Raw genomic sequence first — 19375 nt, forward strand, 5'->3', positions numbered from 1 at the left:
CATTAGCCAGCTGTCTGTTGCCATTTGTCTGGTTTTCAAATGCTATGTGACGTGTCAGGTGCTTTTCATGACTGAATATAGACTCAGAGGGCACTGCAGCCCAACACAATCAACCCCAGATATTTACTCAAAGAGGGAAATCCGGGAACGTGTGCGGCGACATTAAATCAAGCGTCTTCAGTGAGAAAAGTACGAGCGCAGCAGATAACGCAACGCTCTGCCGTCATGCATCAGCATATTTCACAAGTTGGTGAGGCGTCCGTGTGAAAAGCTGGAGGTAGTTTCTAGTGCTTTCCTGACATCAATTATTGATCAGCTCCCCTGCACTGTCAACCATGTCCTTATGTTTCCACATCTTGACTGAGCCTCTTTCTTTAATGAAAACGTATATTCAATGCCGGCCCATTACTCTTTCAGGTTGCACGTCTTTCTGCAGGGGCGCCTTCTCTATATGTGTGAAAGTGGCACCCAACAGATCAGGATGTCTCATTTTCTCCCTAACCCGGGTCCCTTTCTGCTGCCATTCAGAGCCAGGACGGAATTGTAGTGGTGAGGAGCGATGCTCGTGTGTCTTCCCTCACTCTCAAGTCTGTCAAGTACACCGACGCTGGTCAATACCTCTGCAGCGCACGCAGCGCCATCGGAGAGGACGATCAAACAGCCTACCTGGAGGTCCGCTGTAAGTGTTTCCTTCACTTAGTGCGACTGCGTGAGACTACAAACGGGAGTGCAGACTCTGGTTTGTGATAGTAATGGGCTATTTTTAGCGCCACTGCAAATGAAAAAAAAAAAAAAAAGGGATGTTTTTTTCTGTCGCAAAAATCTGCTTTGATTCCCCAGATGCACCTAAGATCCACGGTACAGTGGCGGTTTACACCTGGGAGGGAAATCCTGTTAACGTCAGCTGTGAGGTGAAGGCACATCCTATCGACGTGTCGATCGTGTGGCTGAGAGACGGAATGCAGCTCCCCAACTCCAACACCACCAACATTAAGATCTTCAGAACTCCCTCAGCCAGCTACCTGCAGGTACGCTTCCCAACCCCAACCACCATGTACACACCATCAAACACACACACACACACACACACAAATGAGTAACCCCCCCCCCTCCTCCCCATGCCATCAAGATTTCATGAGCATAGACTTGAAGAGAAGGGTTTTCTTTCAGCTTCATTGTGGGGGGAAAATCTGATGAATTATTCAGGAGCAGGAAAGCTCACAGCAACAAATAAAAATAGGCTACTCAAATGGATAAAAAGGTCACCTTCAGAGTGTTTGACACTCAAGTTTGTTCGTCTGTTTTGGTACACTGCCCTTCATAGATTAACGGCTTTTTATTATTTTTCTTCTCTCTTCTCTCTTGCTCTCTCTCTCTGCCTCCCCTCTAGATAACCCCTGAGTCTGAAAATGACTTTGGGAGCTATAACTGCACTGCTTCAAATGAGATGGGCACAGAGTCCAAGGAGTTCCTGCTCATTCAGGCCGGTCAGTGAAGAGGCTGTGATTCTTCTGCTGCTCACTTACCGTCTGTGTGTCCGGCTTGTTTTCCGCATTGTGCAATCTGAAGGGCCGTTGATGATAACAGTCGTATCACACAAGGGATTGCATAGCCATTTCCCCCCAAAAAATCACACAATAAACAGTAAGTGTGCAGTTATTGTAAATTTCATTAGACCTCGCCATGTCAACCGAGAGCGCTGCTCGAGGTTTTGTTCTGTAACGACGCTCAAATCGTGACCAAACAAAAAACAAACAAACATCTTCGGCAATTTGAAGAGTGTTTGTCCGGAGGGGGAATAAATTTGTACCGCAGTGTAAGTGATGTGAGTTAATTCACTCCCCCCACCCTCTGCTGCTGTCAGTGTTACATTAACCGCGCCTCCATGATGTCACTGTGTTGAAAAGCGTCAACAACACTTTGTCAAAGTTCCGCTTTGGTATTGTAACATCCGATTACATCCAGTCGTTACCACAGACCGTATCCTCAGCCATTAGGTAAATGGAAGCCGGAGCAAAGAGATAAAGCCGCTCTAAAGCCACCATTGGAAGAAAATGAATTGAAAGCGCCACATTCTTCACTCGGAGCTGAAAACACGGGCAACCGCAGTAATTACAGTGTGCCTTTCTGTTCCCGAGATCAAAGTGATGCCACGCAGAAGTCTGCACACGCTGAACTGTGTGGAACCACTCTGATACGGACCGTCTCGGCAGGTTCAATAGTTCAGATAATGTAATGCTCTTCAAAATAAGAGCCGCAGCGGTGGATGAACTAGAAACCAGTAATAGGGTGTTTTTCCATCGAGTTGAACCGAAGAAGGGAAAGTAAACAAATCAGAGGCTGTTAATCAGTGGTTGAGTTCACAGGTTAATAGAATGAGCTGAAATGAAAGTAGCCAGTCTAGTAAAGGGCAGCTCTTGGTACTTTGCTGTTTTTTTGACTCATTAATGCCGAACTAACAGTGGGGATAACAGAAACTTTAGCCCGTGTCCACATAGCTGTGATGCATTAGCAGCCTTAAGCAAACAACAGCAGTCTGCTCTTGTGAACCGGCGCCGTCCAGACTACAGAGCATCTTCCTGCTGTGAAGGTTACTGGTGGACTCAAATTGGACTGTGAGTGTGTGTGTGTGTTAACACTATGACGTGCTCCTCACTTGTTCAGGGTGTACTCGGTCTTTTTCTGACAATCAGTTGGGATCTGCTTCGGCCCTTGCAACTGTAATTTCTGCAGGAAGAAGAAACGAGTCCTCGCTCCTGTATCTGATTGTCAGAGTCCTGCGATCCGTCAAAGCATATTTTGTATTTTCTGGCTTTAGGCAGAGTGTGGTATGAAAAATACAGACATTTTTCATTATAACAGTATTTACATATTCTTTATTCCCAGCTGTTTAGTCTTTTAACATATTTACTTTATACATTAGGCTGTTCTTGGCTGACTGAAAAGAGTTTGAGCTATAATCCTTTTTTTAAGCTTATTAAACTCAAAGGCTTCAGTTTTTTTTGTGCCTGTTTTCATCGTTTTTCCATGTGCAGTTTTTCTTGTAAAGGAATGCTATGAATCCGTGGGTCATAAAAACCTTTACCCACCCCCCCACCCCCCTCCTTTCATATCATATTTTTTTCACAAATATTGTCAAAAGTGTGGAGTCTTCAGCACAAGAAAAACAGCCTCCCTGTCAGAAGTCATAGATTTCCTGCAAAGATGAGCCGGCGTTTCGGTGTATTTTGGAGCCATTAGGAGCTGTGAGCTCAGTCTGTTACTGTAAAGCAACAATGGAGTCTGACAGTGCTGCACTGGCCTGCAATCTTCCAACTTTTTTGGTAGTCATTGCTCTCTATTCTCTCCCGTCGCCAGAAGTTCCATCAGCCCCATCCATCGACGAGGTGAGGCCTTTCTCCACCACTGCGCAGATCCTGTTCGCCGAGCCTGAATCCACCGGGGGCGTTCCCGTCCTGAAATACAGAGCGGAGTGGAGGCTGCAGGGCGGAGGCGGCTGGACGCACCGAGTCTACGACGCCAAAGACGGTAACGACGCCGGCCCACACCGAAGTGGTGCTGCTGTGCAGTACATTACATTAGTTAATGAAAATCAATGTAACTGAACAGAATGACACAAAACAACAAACCCAAGGTTGAGTTTGTGCGTCAGTGTTTTTCACACAATTCTTCTCTTTTACATATTTCAGCATTTTGTATTAGAAAATTATTTTCTTGAAACAAGAAACAACTTTTTCTTTTTCAAATAAATCACCTTTTGGAAGGTGTCAATAAGTAGACAAACATTGAATAGACCATAATTTATTTATTTATTTTATAACATTGTGAACTTTAGAATCAATGTTAATTGTTTCAATCTTATGTTTAAAAAAAAAAAATTTTGTATTTTAAACTGAAACTTTACATCAGTTGATGCAGAGTCGCTGACTGTCGTATTTGTTAGCCTCCTTTGTTTGTGGTCTCACCTCACTCAACAATGATGCATCTGGTGCCTCAGTGTGATGTTCAATGTTTGGAGTGTGAAAACAAAGCATCATTAAAAGTATTAATTTCCTTCATACTCACTTTTTCTTCTGTTATCAATTAGTCTAAATGAGGTTGCTGAAGTCCCTGCTGAGGTGTAGAAATACACTGATTTTCTGCACAAGGAGAAGCACAATCCGGCTGTTTTAAAAGGAAAAAAAAAGTGATGATCCATGCGTTTAACACAAGTGTGATTTCTATTTCTGTGTGTGTCTGGTTTTAGGCCATCTCTAAATAGATTAATCGCTTGCTTAAACACCGTTGGGATGAAATGAGAATCAAGCTAATCAGTGCTTGCTTGTGATGTGAATTAATCATGCAGGTATTGTCGGTAGCAGGGGCATGCGTTCGTTTTAGGGCTCATGGAAACTGTCAAGGCGTTTTCAACAGGGATTGCACTGCCTCTGACATTGTAACAGGCTCGGCCGGCGAGGTGACGATCACCGGGCTGAAGCCGGAGACCGGCTACCAGGTGAAGCTGTCAGCCGTCAACGGGAAGGGCGAAGGTGAAGGCAGCCCCGCTGAGTTCTTCAAGACGGAGCCCGTTCGTAAGTGAGACGCTCTGCCGAGTTTCGTGGGGGCACCACAGTAAAAGCTTTGCCCGGGACCCGCCTGACCCCACAAACATATTACCTGAGGTGAATCCATGAAAACTCATTGAGAAGAGTGGCAGCACTTAGATGAGCTGGACAGCTCGTCTCTGAAGTCTGAGTCTTCTTCTTTCTCGTTGTTCTTCTTTTTTCTGCTTCTTTCGCGGGAGTCTTGAGACTTTGTGACACATTTCTGTCATTAAAAGTTAAAGGAACTGTGAAATAATGTTGGGGAGCTGAGTGATTTCTACGTGATAATGAACTTCCAGTAGAAAACCCCTCAGACTATGGGGGGGCGTGCTCCAGATTGACATTTCAACGAGCCAATCGCAGACTGTGAGCTGCACACGCCCATCAGCGCCATCCATTATGTAAAGTCTGCACTGCGGCGAGTGGAGCTTTTTGTTTTTTTTTAAACTACTTCACTTGTTTTACACACCGAGTTAAAACGTGGAGTTTCAACTTTGCTCCGACTGCATAATTTCCTAAATGTTTGTGTTTTTACAGACTTATTTATTAGATTTAAATGTATCTTATCACAACTAAGTGACAGACTCAAAGTGCAGCTCCGAATATTTACAATATCACTGAAAGATTTAATTTAGTTGCTTCTACATTCACGAAATAAACTAAAGCCCTTCTGTAGATTAGAATTGTGATCATTCTGGCATTTAGTTAAAAAGATTTAAGAATATTTTTTTTTTTATGGCTTATAAAAGGAAGGAAGGTTTGAATTGAATCAAGAAAAATTTAAATACATTTGCCATGCTCTTGTGAGTTATATCTAAATCTAGTCTATAACTTAGCTTTTACTGCCCTCTGCTGGTGGGAGATGCTTGTTTCTGGAGCAACACGGCTCCTGTGGAAGGAGACCGGTTTCATTTTGTCTGCATGTGATCGTGTCGTTCTCAGTTTTAATCACACTGTTTGTTTTTTTTCATCTACTTTGTCATCGTCTGTTGTTTCATCAGGCCACACTTACAAAAGTAAGTGATCCGTTCTCCTCTCATCTCATTCACAACTTCAAGATTTCAGAGCATCAAAATAAATATGGCTCCAATTTGTATTGAAATGTTTTTTTTTGTTGACTAGAATCTCATGAAAGTACAGTGTAGGGACATTAATTGACATTTTGTCAGTTTTCACTCAGGTCATTTTTCAAAATTGATGGATAAAGTCGCCGTTGAAACTGCTTCTTCAGGCAGTCTTTCTCTTCTTTGCGCTGCCTCCTGCTCACCTGAAATGCAGCAGTCGGTCATAAAAATGTCTTGTTTTTAGGGTTCCTCTTTGTCAAGGGGCCTGCCGGAAATTAGTGGTGCTGCTGAACTCCTCAGTGAAGTGTTATTACAGGGACTTAGGTGGTCATTTGTGCAGACAACTGATTCTGATTGCCTCTCTTCTCTTGTCTGTCCCCAGACAACATGTTTCATTTTTTCACTGAAGACACAGGTTTGTGCTGTAGAGTGGAATAATAGGAGATTAGTTTTTACCACTGTAGTCGTTTCCTTCCCCTGCAGAATAACCCCCGTCACACCTCCTGATTAGCTGCGTTTGTAATAACTTTTAATGCGTTGCAAGAGGTGGATAGTTCCCCTGCAAGCTGCGACCCCGTATGCCCTGATCGTCACCGCAAACTCCTCTGGGTCTGTTACATAGATTAGATTTTATTTTACTTACTCCCCGTGAGTTCACAGCTGATTTATCCCGCCATGAATATTAATGGGAATCTTGATTTGCAGCTGGCGAATTAATTGGCTCAATGACAGAATTAAGAAACCATGCCAAATTTCGGCATTTCAGAAGTCGCACATCATCCCCGTGGCTTCAGACAGTCGGTGCAGCGCGTGCATGTTTACCTTGGGATTAGCCCCACCAGCTTTGATTAATCAGCTGCCTTAAATTGGAGCGTCTCTGAAGTCACGAGGATGAAGCTGGTGAATGTCTGCAGCTCCGTTTGTGTGTTACAGTCTGTCTGTGTTGTTTCTCTCGCCGTCCCTCCTCTTTCCACCACCCGCTTCATGCGTCTGTGCCTGTTGCGTGGCTTGCAATGGCGCTGATGGTCCCCCCCCCCCCCCAAGCTGCAGAAGGTAAAGATCACTGTTGCAGATCACTCGAGAGACGATTCCTAACTTGGGCGGAAGACGCCGTCTTTTAACAACGCTCGGTTTGCCGCAGTCATGTAACACGTTAATCTGTCGTGTGTGTGTGCGTCGGCCTCAGAGGGAGCGATGACGGCGAGCCGGAGCCCTTTTGCTGTCAGGAGTGTGAAGTGTCAGCACGGCTTGCGTAAAGTTCCGAAACGTTTCTCCCGACGCCTCTGTGAAACAGCGTTGCAGTGAACCCACACACTTCACAGAGATCTCAAACTAAAAGCCTGGCTCTCGATTCGACCAAGTTGTCTTATTGTGATTGTCTATAACACGTGCAAATGTTATTCTGAGAAGCTCAGAGCCGCGATGGCCTCAGGCCTCCTGCTTTGATCTTCTCCCCCCCCCCCGACCGGCGAAACGGATATATTGCTGGTAATTACAAACGTAACACGGCTTCTTCTAATCACTATAAAAAAAAAAAGAAGAAGAAGAAGAAAGGTAGCCGGTTTCCTCTCGCTGACTGCAGCTCACTCTGGTTTTCAAAATCTTTCGCCTTCCTGCTGAGAGCTGAAGCTGCAGCCGACATGATAGCTTCCATTAATATCATAGTTAACATCGGCTTTAATTTCATGCCCCATTGGTTCAATCAACTAACAATAACCGATGCTATCAGTTAGGCTGAGGAATAAACCCAAACACTGTACACAGCTTTGTTAGCAGGTACAAGTGTTTGAAGTGTTCGGATGTTTGAGTTAATAAGACGAGTCAGAAGATCTTTGGAAAGCCATTAATTCAGTGTTCCAACTCGCCACAGATGGATGTTTCCTGGTGCTCTGATGTTAAACTTGCTTTATGTGTCAGTGATGCTCAAGCACAGCACAGACATCTTCACAGGAACCCAAATAAATATTTAAGAGAGAAATAAATTGGATATGTTCAGGAAGAGGAAATCAATAGAAAGGTGGAGAGACTTCTCTATTATATGGAAGCAACACCAGCTCGCCACCATTAATCTTGCGGTATTGCACAACACCTGAAAAAGTTCTGAAAAATTCATTTTTAATTTTTTTTTTCACCTCGGCCTGTTCCACGAGTCGTGACCGGTGCCTGCAGCAGGACTGGGCCGGATTGTTATTTCTGGACTTAATTCCAACCGTAAATGGTGCGGCGACTTGTTAACTTAAGCACACAACACATTTCAATCGCCGACACGGAAGAGTGAATCAAAGATGACGTCTGGAGCGGTTTGTGGAGATGAGAAAGCGAAGGCTGAAATCCATAACGGGGAGAGCACAAGCTCAGACCTGCAGCCGATCCAGAGACGCCAATTAACCTAATATGAAGGAAAAACCTGGCGAACATGCAGAGGTGACTCTGATATGAAATAAGCGTTGATCTGAAGCATTGTGTGACAGCGGTGGGAGGTTAGTCTGTGTTTTTGGTGCCTGCTCAATGTCACTCGGCAACAGCAGAAGCCCACAGACACTCAGATGAGTCAGACGAGCGTGTGGTCGTGTGTCACGTCCTAATGAGTTTGACTTGAGGCGAGCAATTAAGGAAGGTCGCGCGACCTCAAAGGACAACAACAGGAGAGAGCAGGCTGCTTTCAGACTTTGTCTCCTCTTTGAAAAGACCAAACAACAGTATTTTCTCAAACACCACAACAACAACAACAACAAAAACAAACCACAGGATCTCTGAATGTTTGAAATGAACTTTGAAGTGACCTCTGACCTCCTCCGGTAGGGAATCCCAATCCTCCCAAACTGGACGGAGCCCTTCAGCCCAAAGGAAACTCGCTCAAAGTCAGCTGGGTGAAGCAGGACGACGGCGGCTCGCCAATCTTACATTACCTTGTCCGTTACAAAGCGGTGAGTTCAGAGCGCCTCCCCCAAAGCAACTGCTTTCATTCTCACTCTTTTTCAGTCCGGTTTAATTACTTCCAGTCGTCGGGTCGTCAGAGACAAAGACAAGTTTATCATCGCTGTCTTAAACAAGTCACTATTGTGAATGTTATTTTTATTTCACATAGAAAAACATTAAAGTATCTTCATTTTCCTAAGCTTTTTTGGATTGTAGTATGAATATACTTGCTGGCATAAAAGCGTGTTGGATTTATCATCATTTCTTCTACAAGACAGTTCCCTTAAAAACCTTTTAATCATGAAAACATACTTGCAGCATTAATTATTGTTCTTTTCTGATTTTCTTTCATGTTAAGACTTTATTGTACAAATTGTTGAGTTGTTTTGATATTTAACGAATGCGATTTACAGGGCATACGATGTATTCTCTAAAATAAAGTTGTCAACTGTTATAGACGCTGATAAAAGGGACACACAGACACATGGGCATGCACATACGTACGCAGCTTTACCAGTACGGCTTTTGGAACTCATTACATCCAGTCTTACAAACGGGCTCCGCGCTGCTCCCATGCAAACACGCTTAATATAGAAAAACTGCACTTCTTTAAGAACCAAGAGAAACAAAACTCATATTTGAATCGATGCTGGAATTATGTTGAAGTTTTGACAGTTTAGGTCTCGAAATTGTGAATTCTTTGCTCTTTTGTGCTAAAACATTAACCGAAATGTAAAAAGGCAACTGTGGGATTCAATATGTCTCTTTTGGCCTTTGTTTTGTTTGTGAGGCCACGTCACATAAACCCTCACAGTTGTCACTGAGAGCCTTTTATTGCTGTTGATTTGTGTCACGGCCGTCTCCCAGAAGAAGTCATTGTTTTTGCTTTGTCCCGCAGCTTGAACCCCACTGAAATGTAAAGACGCCACTTTGGGATTCGCCATCTCACGACAGTCTTCGTGCATTTAAAGACAAATAAACTGCCTCTTGCGGCTTCAAATATTTCTCTTGCGCGTGTGTTCAGATACAGGCGTCGGAGTTTAAGCCAGAGATCCGGCTGCCCAGCGACAGCGAGCACGTGGTCCTCCGAGGGCTGGAGTGGGACACCGAGTACAATGTTTACGTGGTGGCCGAGAATCAGAAGGGCAAATCCCAGCCGGCGACCGTGTCGTTCAGGACGTCCTCGGAGCCGGACGCCATCCCAGGTACCGCTGTCCTCCCCGTCCCTTCCTCGGGTGGCGCTCACTAAACTGGAACTAAACAAGCCGAGGAGCCAAACTCAAAGCTGAGAAACACCCAGACGGCCGTCGCCATCTATTTTTAACTCGGCAGCTCTGAAAGGTGAATGACAACTAAATAAATCTAAGGGGGGTGAGAGAGAGAGAGAGAGAGAGAGAGAGACAGAGAGAGAGAGAGAGAGAGAGGGGAAAAAAAATAGATTTCCTGGATGGCGGCGAGCCAGAAATGATTTTCCGGCTGAATTTTCTCACTTTAAAGTTTTGACAGGCCGAGCTAAATGAGTTTGTGCTCGCAGAAGTGGGACAGGGACGTTCTCCACGGGGGGGGGGGGGGGGGGGGGGGGGGGGGGGGGGAGATGATTTCCTCTGAGTGACCGCAGTTTCCTCTTCTGCGTTCAAGTCGCGGCAAGAGGGAATCGTCTGCCTTCAAAAGGAACCTAACAACAGCAGATTAGCGTGTAGCGAGGTTCTTCGTATTGTACTAACTGTACGAGCCGCTCACGCCGCCCGCCACATTCCCCCCAGGTGACTCGCCCTGCGGAGCGCCTCGCTCCGGGACGCTACCTCTTCGTCTCGCTTCTTTCTAATTCATCGTTTTCCAAACGAAAGCATTCCCCACTCACCCACTCACCGGCTGAATCACCATCAACGTGGTGCAGTTCCCCTCCCTTTCTCTCTTTTTTTTTTTGTGCCGTGCTTTTGCTTTGATGTGTTGCTGTATCGTTTCCTCCCTCAACATAAAAAAAAAAAAAAGAGAGATCTTTTAATTTTTTTTTCCACTTTTGGTTTTCAGACCTGACACATTTTCACTTTCTCTCTTCCTCTGTTTTCCCCCCCACCCTTCTCTTTTTTCCCCCTCTTTGTTATCCTTCATTTCCCCCTCTCCTCTCTCTCTCTCTCTTGCTCTCTCTCTCTCTTTCTTTCCTGCTCTCAATGTTCCTGCTCTCTTGCCTGGCCCTGGACATCATTGGTGTGGCCCACGTCAACATTTGCGTCTCGACCTGTGTGCATTGTGCTGTGCCCACCTCCCAGCCACTCAGGGCTGCTCATCTGTGACATGCACCTTGGTATCACTCATCCTGTCCCTCATCACTGTGCTCCTGCTCTCATAGTTTTCATGGGTGGGGGTTGGGGTGGGGTGGGGTGTGGTGGGGGAGGCAAATTCACGCCATCACTGTAAAAGGAGCGCTCGCCTTTTTCTCCGGGCCGGGCCGCCATCTCCCGGGACGCCGCCGCTCCCGAATGGAAAAACACTTTGCGTCTCTGTTACGGGCGACAAAAAAGGACCAGACAGACGAAACCGAACCAAAGGCGGCGGGGGGGTGGAAAAAAAATCCTCCGCCTCCCGCAGACTCACTGGGCTCAGCATTCGCACAGCTAGTCGTCGGCGAAAGGTTTACAGTGAGAACGTTTACATGACGGGACAAATCCTGTCCCAAGTCACAATCAGATCCGACACGTTTACATGCCCGTCGGCGGTGGGGAACCCTGGTTTTAGTACTTTATGTGAAGCGTTTAACTTGGCAGCCTCCTCAAGCACACCGCATTTATCACGTGAACCGGTTTACAAGATTAATCAGATTTTAGTTTGCATGTAACTGGGCTCAGTGAGGAACCGTAGCGGAATCCTTCTAGTCTCTTTGTTTTAAACGGTATTTAGATTGAACACGGACCTCCTGTCCCGTTTACACCAACACCACGATAATCTTTAACAGCACTGTAAACGTTTGTAACATTAGCATTTACGTTACTGAGAAACGTCTAAGTAAGAAAAGAAAAAACATTTTAAAATGTATATTGATACGGATTGACAAACTGTAAAAAATACAAACTTATTTTTGTGCGCATGACTAAGAAATGTAAAGATTGCGTGTGGAATTTAAAAAGCACTGAGTTATATAGTTGTTTTTATACATTTCTAATGAGAAGGTGCTTCACTGAGCTGCATTTTACTGTCTAGCATACCTTGTTTACTGGAATCTACAGTCACATATGTGTAATAAATACTATGCAAAGGTTTTAGACTTTATGTCCATATCGGTTCCAGCTGAGAACAACAGTCTCAATCAAACCGCCAATGAAATGACGTATTATTTTAAATATGATTTAGGATTCTTGAAGGTGATTGGATGGGCTCCACAGAGCCACAAAAAATCTTTTTCACAAAAAAAAACAAAAAACTTTCTGCAGAGTTCATTTCAAAAACTGTAGAATGAAAGAATTATTAGTGTTACTTTGTTCTTTCACTTTGACTTCAGTTTAAAAAACACTAACATCTTTATTTTTGAGTCTAAAAGTCTAAAACATTTGCACAGAATAATGAGAAACAAGATATTTTAGAGTTTCCTCTGATTTAATTGAATTGGACTTTACATAAATGGTAAAGATAGATGTTTGTTTTTGTTGGGGGTTTTTTTTTTTGTCATATCTGAAAGACGCCTGACATTTCTTTTCTGTCCACGAAGCCTCCTGCATGCCTGGGTAACTAGCAGCACATTGTACGCTTTGGATTGCTCTTCTTTGTAATACCAAATAAATGGGTTGAATAAATTTTTCATGTTTTTTTTTTTTTTATTTGTTCTTCTTCTTCCCGCACACAAATGCTTCCATTTAAAATGAATTTATGTAAATAACTGAACGCACAGACACAACGCAGTGCGTCCATATTCACACCGAGGCAACTAAAACTATCAGTGCTCAGAGCAGGTGAGTCGTTTCTGATTTATGGACGTGTTTGTGGCTTCAGCAGCATTTATATTTTATTTTCTGTTAAACTGCTCCTGCTGCGGCGCGCTCAGCTCAGCTCTCCTCCCTCTTGTCTCCCCCGGCAGATATGGGCGACGAGGCGGCGCTCTCCATGGGCGTCATGCTCTGGGCAGGGATCCTCGTCGTGGTGTTCGTGCTCCTGCTGCTCGCCGTGGACGTCACCTGCTACTTTGTCAACAAATGCGGCCTCATCATGTGCCTCTGCGGCAAATCGGGCACCGGGACGAAAGGGCACAACTTGGAGGAGGGCAAGGCGGCATTCGTGTGAGTGTCTGTGCAGCATTAGCACAGAATCAGAAGACGTTACTGTTAAATACACACCTGATACGTCACGCTTACTGAACTTCGTTATAAGGAACATGTTGTATTTCTGTAGTACTCCACTAAACAGTAGGAGCCGAGTAGAAAACTGTTTAAATGCCACTGTCCTGGAACTGTTGCACTGCAAATATTAATACTACTGATTACTTTCCGTCCGTATGGTTTCCTCCTGTGAATTTCCCCACGTGGGATTAAGAAAGTCTTGTCTTGTCTTGTCTTATCTTCTCTTCTCTTATCCTATCTACTAAATAAACCAACTGTGTCAAACATTTTAGTTCAAGAGCCAAATAACTGCTCAATATCATCTTGAGTGGGTCAGACCAGTGAAATAGAGCCACAACAACGTTCAATATTACATTTTTTCATTGTTGTGGTGCAAAGTATTCATGAGGAAAACGTGTATATATTCACAAAACCAAACAAACTACAGCAAATAACTACAATTTCGACATAGAGCCAATTTTTTTGAAACCTTCTGGTGCAAAATTCTGTGAAATGTCAAGAAACTTCTGCGGCAGCTGTTTTTTCGTTCAAAATCGAAGGGTTTTTTTTTTTGTGTGTGTGAAATGCTTTAGAATTTGCTTGTTGCTTTCTTATGCTTGACACCGCTGACGTAAAACTCAATTCTGTACCATGCAGGGGATTTTTCAAGCACAAGTGATGCAACATGTGTGGATTTTGGCTCGTTTTACATGATTTCGTAAGAGATTTGATGACAAAACTGTAACCATTTATTATCACACTGATATCTTTAAAGAAATGCGTTTCAAAACGCTTTTTTCTGTGGAAAAAACCCGGTTCACATAGTGAAGCAGCTCAGGAGAGTAAAACTAGATATCAAAGCCCTGCTGGTTGTCAGATAGAGTTTATTCAATACAGATGCTGTGAAGTATTCGCACACAGCATCAATAATACTTTCATCATGTATTAGTGTTGTCTTTTGATGGATTTTGAGGCTGTAATGGTTTGTTTGTCGTTGTGTTTACGACACTTCACATGCTTACGTGAATGAGTGAGTTTTCTGGAAATGTTCCCAAAAAAAGCTTTCAGCACCACACATGGAAGAAGATCAGCTGAGCTTTTAGTTTTTATGTTCTTTCTGTTCAACATTATCAGAAATCTGAGAAAATGTTTTCCATTATGCCAAAACATATAAAGTGTGCCTCTTGAGCAAAATAAATACGTCTGGAGACTGTAATGTCCGCTGAGGTATTTATATAAGAATAAAAGAAGCGAGGACCGGATGTATTCTTCGTTTTGAGGTTGTTGGGTTTCAGGGGAGTGTTGAACGAATCCTCTTTAAGGCCGGCGTCAGATAGAGAAGTGACCCCATGATAAATGCATAAAAATATAATGTACCCCTCAGATGCGTAATCTAAAATAATACACCTTTAGCATTGTTTAATCTTGAAATTTAATTTGAGGAATTTTCTATTTTGTACTACACAGACCTGTCATCTTCATTTCTGTGCATGTGACAGCACTTAATAGAAGGAGCCAGAGTTGGTTGACGGGCTCGTTGCTTCTGTCCCGCAGCAAAGACGAGTCCAAAGAGCCCATAGTGGAAGTGAGAACGGAGGACGAGTGCACAGCCAATCACAACGCGGCGGGGCCGACGGAGCCCAACGAGACCACGCCCCTGACGGAGCCAGAGTGAGTGAACGCTGAGCAACGGCACCGAGTCGTCCCGCTGCAGCCTCTCTCGCTGTCGTACACTGCACTCCACTTTAAAGAATAAGTCTTGTTATTCAATGGGATGAAATTCGACCCCTTCCCATTAAAACGTCTTTAAAAAGTTGAGGTCATTCTTGAGTGGAGTCCACTGGGCCGTGTTGCTTCTCTTGTTTTTCCCCTCTCTTTTGGAAAGGGGTCCGTGTACTTTGTACTTTCCGTTCCTCCTCCAGCCCCCTGGAGATTTTCTGTCTCATGTATATGAAGGTTGAAGCAATACCAGTCGAAGACACAGAAGGGCTTTTGTCCTCTCGAGTGTGGTCAACTCATGACGCCATTTGACAACGTCAGCGAGCCATCCCTCATGTCAGCAGTCTGCGACCCAGAGATTACGCATGACGAGATTTGCCACTGGTACTGTTTAACCCTTGTAGGTGGTTCTGCGTGGTGCTGTGGTTTTCTGCAGGAAGGCCCGTGGGGCCTTTTCTTTCTTAACACACGAGTCGGTGTACTCCATGTCGGTGTGTGTGTGTGGGACCAATCCTTTAATGTCCACTCACAGCATGACGCCCTCTTTCTTCTTCTTTCTGTTTCTCACAAGGCTTAACAGTTGCTGCTCTTCTTCTGTTTTGTTGTTTTTTTTTTTCTTTCAGTTGCTTTGTCTCTTGTTTGTGTGACTTCTTTTAAAAGCCAACTAATCCCTCTGCATGCCGTCGTGCAGACCACCCTTCCTCCTGTCACAGTCACCCTGGTGTCTAGTCTGTGTGTCTCTGTTCTCTCCCTGCTCTCTCAGGCTGGCGGCTTACACTGCTGCTCTGGCTCAGGACGCCCTCTCCTCCGTAGCCACCAACTCTGACACGGCCACTGCGACCCTTGACCCCGCTCAGGACAGCCCCTCTAGCGAGACCACCACCCTCACCTGTAGCCTGTCCACCCCGGCCAGCGAGCCCTTGCCCTCGCCCGCCCCCGCCCCCGCCGCCGCCGAGCCCGACCGACCGCCGACTCCCCCCGTCCAGTCCCGACCGCCCCCGTTGGTAGAGCGGAGGAGGAGGAGGAGCGACGCCCCGGAAGAGCCGGAGAAAGCGAGCACGCCGCCGCCCACCCCCGACCAGATCAGACCTCAGAAAGCCGGCACGCCCATCCCGCCCAAACGCCGACACTCGCCCAAGCTCGCCGCGCTGAATGCTAAAAGTAGCCCGCCCGTGTCCCCGCTCGCCGCGTCTTCTCCGTCGCCTTCTCCCACCCTCGACGCCAAGAAACCTGCCCCGGGACCGCCGGTCGGCGCGCCGCCCTCGCAGCCTCCCGCCGCAGCCTTAGAAACAGACGCACCGCCGCAAACTGCCTCCGCGAGAGCCGCCGCCGCCGCCCCCCCCGCAGAGGTAGAGCCCGACTCAAACCACGCCGCCTCAGACGGACCGCTGGACCGTACCGTGCCCGCCGCGACCAGCAGCAGCTCTCCCTCGGCGCCCCGCGGCGTCGCCTCTCCTCTGCCCGTGACCCCGATCCCGCACCCCCACGCCCCCTCCGGCCCCGAGGCGCCGCTTTCAAACGACTTCCTCGCCGCCTCGGCGCCGGACACGTACGACTTACTGACCCCCGACGCCGGCCCCCGACACGCAGGCCTGGACTTAGAGCTGACGAACGGCACGGAGAGACCGCCGCCGCCGCCCCCCGCTGACCTCATTAGCTTAGACAGCCCGCCCGCTGCCCCCTCTCTGCCCAACGGAGACGGAGCAGACCCCCCCTCAGGCCCAGTCCTGGAGGCGTCAGAGACTCTGGCCAAGACCGCTCCTCCTGTCAACGATGAGTACGGCTCCCTCTAGAGGTTTATCTCTGTGTGTGCGTGCGCGTGTGTGTTTGTGTGTGCGTGTGTTTGTGTGCGAGTGTAACTTGTACGCCCATTCATTCACCACCGCATCTTGCCATTGACCACACAATATGAAATATTGTAATGGTAACTTGTGGTAATGACACTGGGGGTGGTTATACTAAGTGAGATGTTGTGGAAAGAGGAGTTTGTTGTTGTTTTTTTGTCTGTTTGTTTTGAGTAATCTTTCTTAATGCTCGTGTGTGTGACACTCTTCCATTGTGGACTCTACTTCTGCAACATTCACCACAAACACAGTTGAGCCTGTTGTCTGACATGCGGCTCGTTACTGCAAAACAACGTCTTCTATCGGCCTCACGCAGGTCGTCTCGCCCTCTGAACCCCAGATCGCTGTAAAACTGACGTCTGAATTCAGTCTGCATCGCAGCGACAGTGACTGACGTGGATTTATCATAAAAAATCAGCGAGAATTAAAAGAAAATTAAAGACAAAAAAAAAAAGTTAATTGATCTGATTCCAAGAATTAAGTGTCAAAGACAAAAAAAAAAAAAATCAGGTCCACAGTGAAATTTCGACCAATAAAACAAATTAATACATTTCAAAGTTTAAGAGTTTAATTCTTGATCTATTCTGGAAACACAAAATGGAAAACTATTAATAATAAACTCGTGTGAACCTATTGAGACAAATATCAGATTAGGCTGATTTAACTCCTCAAAACTCAGAATGTTCACATTTTGAAGGAAATCTACTTGGACTGGGTTGTGTTTGGGGAGAATATAAAGATTGATATGCAAAACATAGTATTTGGTGCTGCATTGAGCTCGTCTCAGTTTGTCTCCACAACATGACAAGTAAACTAGAAAATAAAATACACCAAACAGAAAGTCGTACAAATATCGTAGCTTTAATTTACAGACTGAATAAATATCCAGGTGTTTCAATATGCAGCCATGCGAGAGCCGATATGTAACAACGACCCAAATTGTTATATAATATAATGTAATCAACCCTGAAATGTAATAACTGGTCGATAATGTAAAAATACCATGAAACCAAAACTTTTCAGTATTACATTATGGGGCAGGTAAAATGTGTTTCCACTAATATTGTAATAGTTTTATTGAAGAACACTGACAGAATGAGTTCTATAAGTTTGGACTATTTGTTTATAAATATATCTATCTGTATACAGTTTATAGTATTTATGTATTATTGCTGTTGCCAAAGTCATTTATAGTTTTCTGCTCTCTATTTCTCCGGCCATCAGTACAAAATAATGTATAACATTAAACATATTCAGGTCACATTTAAATTCTTGTTAAATCTTTTTTTACGTTATTGACCAGTTATTACGTTGTGGTTTTATTACACAACTTACGGTGGCCGACAAGTGCAAACTCGCCTCAAAACAGAAACGCCCTTCACAACAGAACAGACGAGCTCTATCCCGTGGAAACCTCATGGGAGAATTATTGGGAGTCGAAAAGAGCTTGCCACGGGATAGAGCTTTCCCTCAGCTTTCAAATGTGGTATTATTTGTGTTGCTGCGTGGACTCGCAAGCGAGCTGCGGATGTTTTTGTGGATTTTCTCACCTGGGATCTTTATGTTTCGCACGACACGGGAGACCTCTCCAAGATGGCGGCCGACAGGCCGTGAGGCCTCTTGCGTTTCACTCCTTGTTGCCTGTCTCTGGTGTTGAAACTCAGCTCTGCCCCCTGGTGGTCTGGAAGTGCTTCTCTTTTGAAGAGCGTTCCTGTTTTGTGGCACGTTTGCACTGGCCGGCCACCGTACCAACGGATGAAGTTACTCATTAATCCCCCCCACAATTCAGTGTTTAACATTGATTCCGTGACTAAATGTGGTAAATAAAAACGTCGACTTTATAATATCTGCTTGTGAGCGCCGGCCACTCGGCGTGTGAATAAAGACGGCGGCAGCAGCCTGTGGAAGGTTTCCGCCTGCGCAGTGGGCCTTCAGTGAACGCCAGTGTTTTTGTTTCCTCCTCCGGACGCTGCAGGTTCACCGCTCGGCCCTCTTCGTCGCCAACTAAACCCATCAAAGAGATTCTTTTTTCTTAGTGAAGGCGGCCGTAGCGCCAGTCCACACAGGCGAGGGGTTCGGGTTCGCCATTATCCGTGTGTGTTTACTTTATTATCTGACTGTCGTCAAGGTGGTGAAGAAATATGTAAGAAGACCTCGACACGCACACACACACGGTGTCTTCTTACATATTGGGTGAAGCTGTCATTGAGAAGTAACTGTGTCGGGCTCCGGTGTTTTTTTTTTTTGCCGAGGCGTGGGATTCGCCTCCCGCGTTCCTAACGTGGCGTCTCTCTCTTCTTCTCGCTTTGCAGGAAGATTTTTTCCGATGAGAAGGTCAAACTGGAGGAGGCGGGCTCACCAAACGCCCTGATCACTGCAGATCACAACAGTGTCACACAGACAAATCCCACCGAGGGCAAAGCATGATGGGCCTGGGGGGGAAAACACACACCCCCTCCCCCTCCTCCTCCCCCCTCCTCCCTCCACCCCCCCCCCCCCCCCCCTCCCCCCCTCCCCTCCCCACCCACCCGAAACATTGAGCAGCGACACACTGCAGGAGCTCTGACGTCCAGTGCCCTTAACGTCACACGCCGAACACCATCGCTCACATTCCGGTCCCCATTCATGAAACGTTTACCTTCAGCTCATCACAGATCCATTTTATTTTTTTATTGTGATTTTATTTAACCAGTCGGGGACGCTCTCTCTCTCTGTCTCTCTCTCGCTCTCGCTCTCTCTCTCTCTCTCTCTCTCTCTCTCTCTCTCTCTCTCTCTCTCTCTCTCTCTCTCCAATTCAACCATTTTCTCCCATTTTCTGTTCAAGAGTTTCCGTTGCAGTTGCACTCAAGTATCGGACCATTATGAGAAATGTAAATGTACAAAAAAAAAAAGAAGAAACAAACAAAACTGACTATATAGAGAAATTATTTTTCTTATGT

The 19375-nt window shown here is 45.7% G+C and overlaps 1 protein-coding gene across 1 annotated transcript in view; it reads left to right on the forward strand.

The window, feature by feature from the left end:
- ncam1b (neural cell adhesion molecule 1b) overlaps positions 1–18863 on the forward strand; it is a gene marked incomplete at both ends in the record, with an annotated part of 88643 nt that extends 69780 nt beyond the window's left edge. The window contains 10 exons of the mRNA XM_080509518.1: positions 529–679; positions 841–1028; positions 1391–1487; positions 3358–3528; positions 4443–4571; positions 8450–8574; positions 9591–9771; positions 12636–12834; positions 14428–14544; positions 18749–18863. Coding sequence (XP_080365644.1) covers positions 529–679; positions 841–1028; positions 1391–1487; positions 3358–3528; positions 4443–4571; positions 8450–8574; positions 9591–9771; positions 12636–12834; positions 14428–14544; positions 18749–18863 — 1473 coding nt within the window. The remainder of the gene's footprint in view (positions 1–528; positions 680–840; positions 1029–1390; positions 1488–3357; positions 3529–4442; positions 4572–8449; positions 8575–9590; positions 9772–12635; positions 12835–14427; positions 14545–18748) is intronic.
- Between the last annotated feature and the right edge of the window lie 512 nt (positions 18864–19375).

Source organism: Blennius ocellaris (genome assembly GCF_963422515.1).
Source record: "Blennius ocellaris genome assembly, chromosome: 2".
Taxonomy (NCBI): Eukaryota; Metazoa; Chordata; class Actinopteri; order Blenniiformes; family Blenniidae; genus Blennius; species Blennius ocellaris.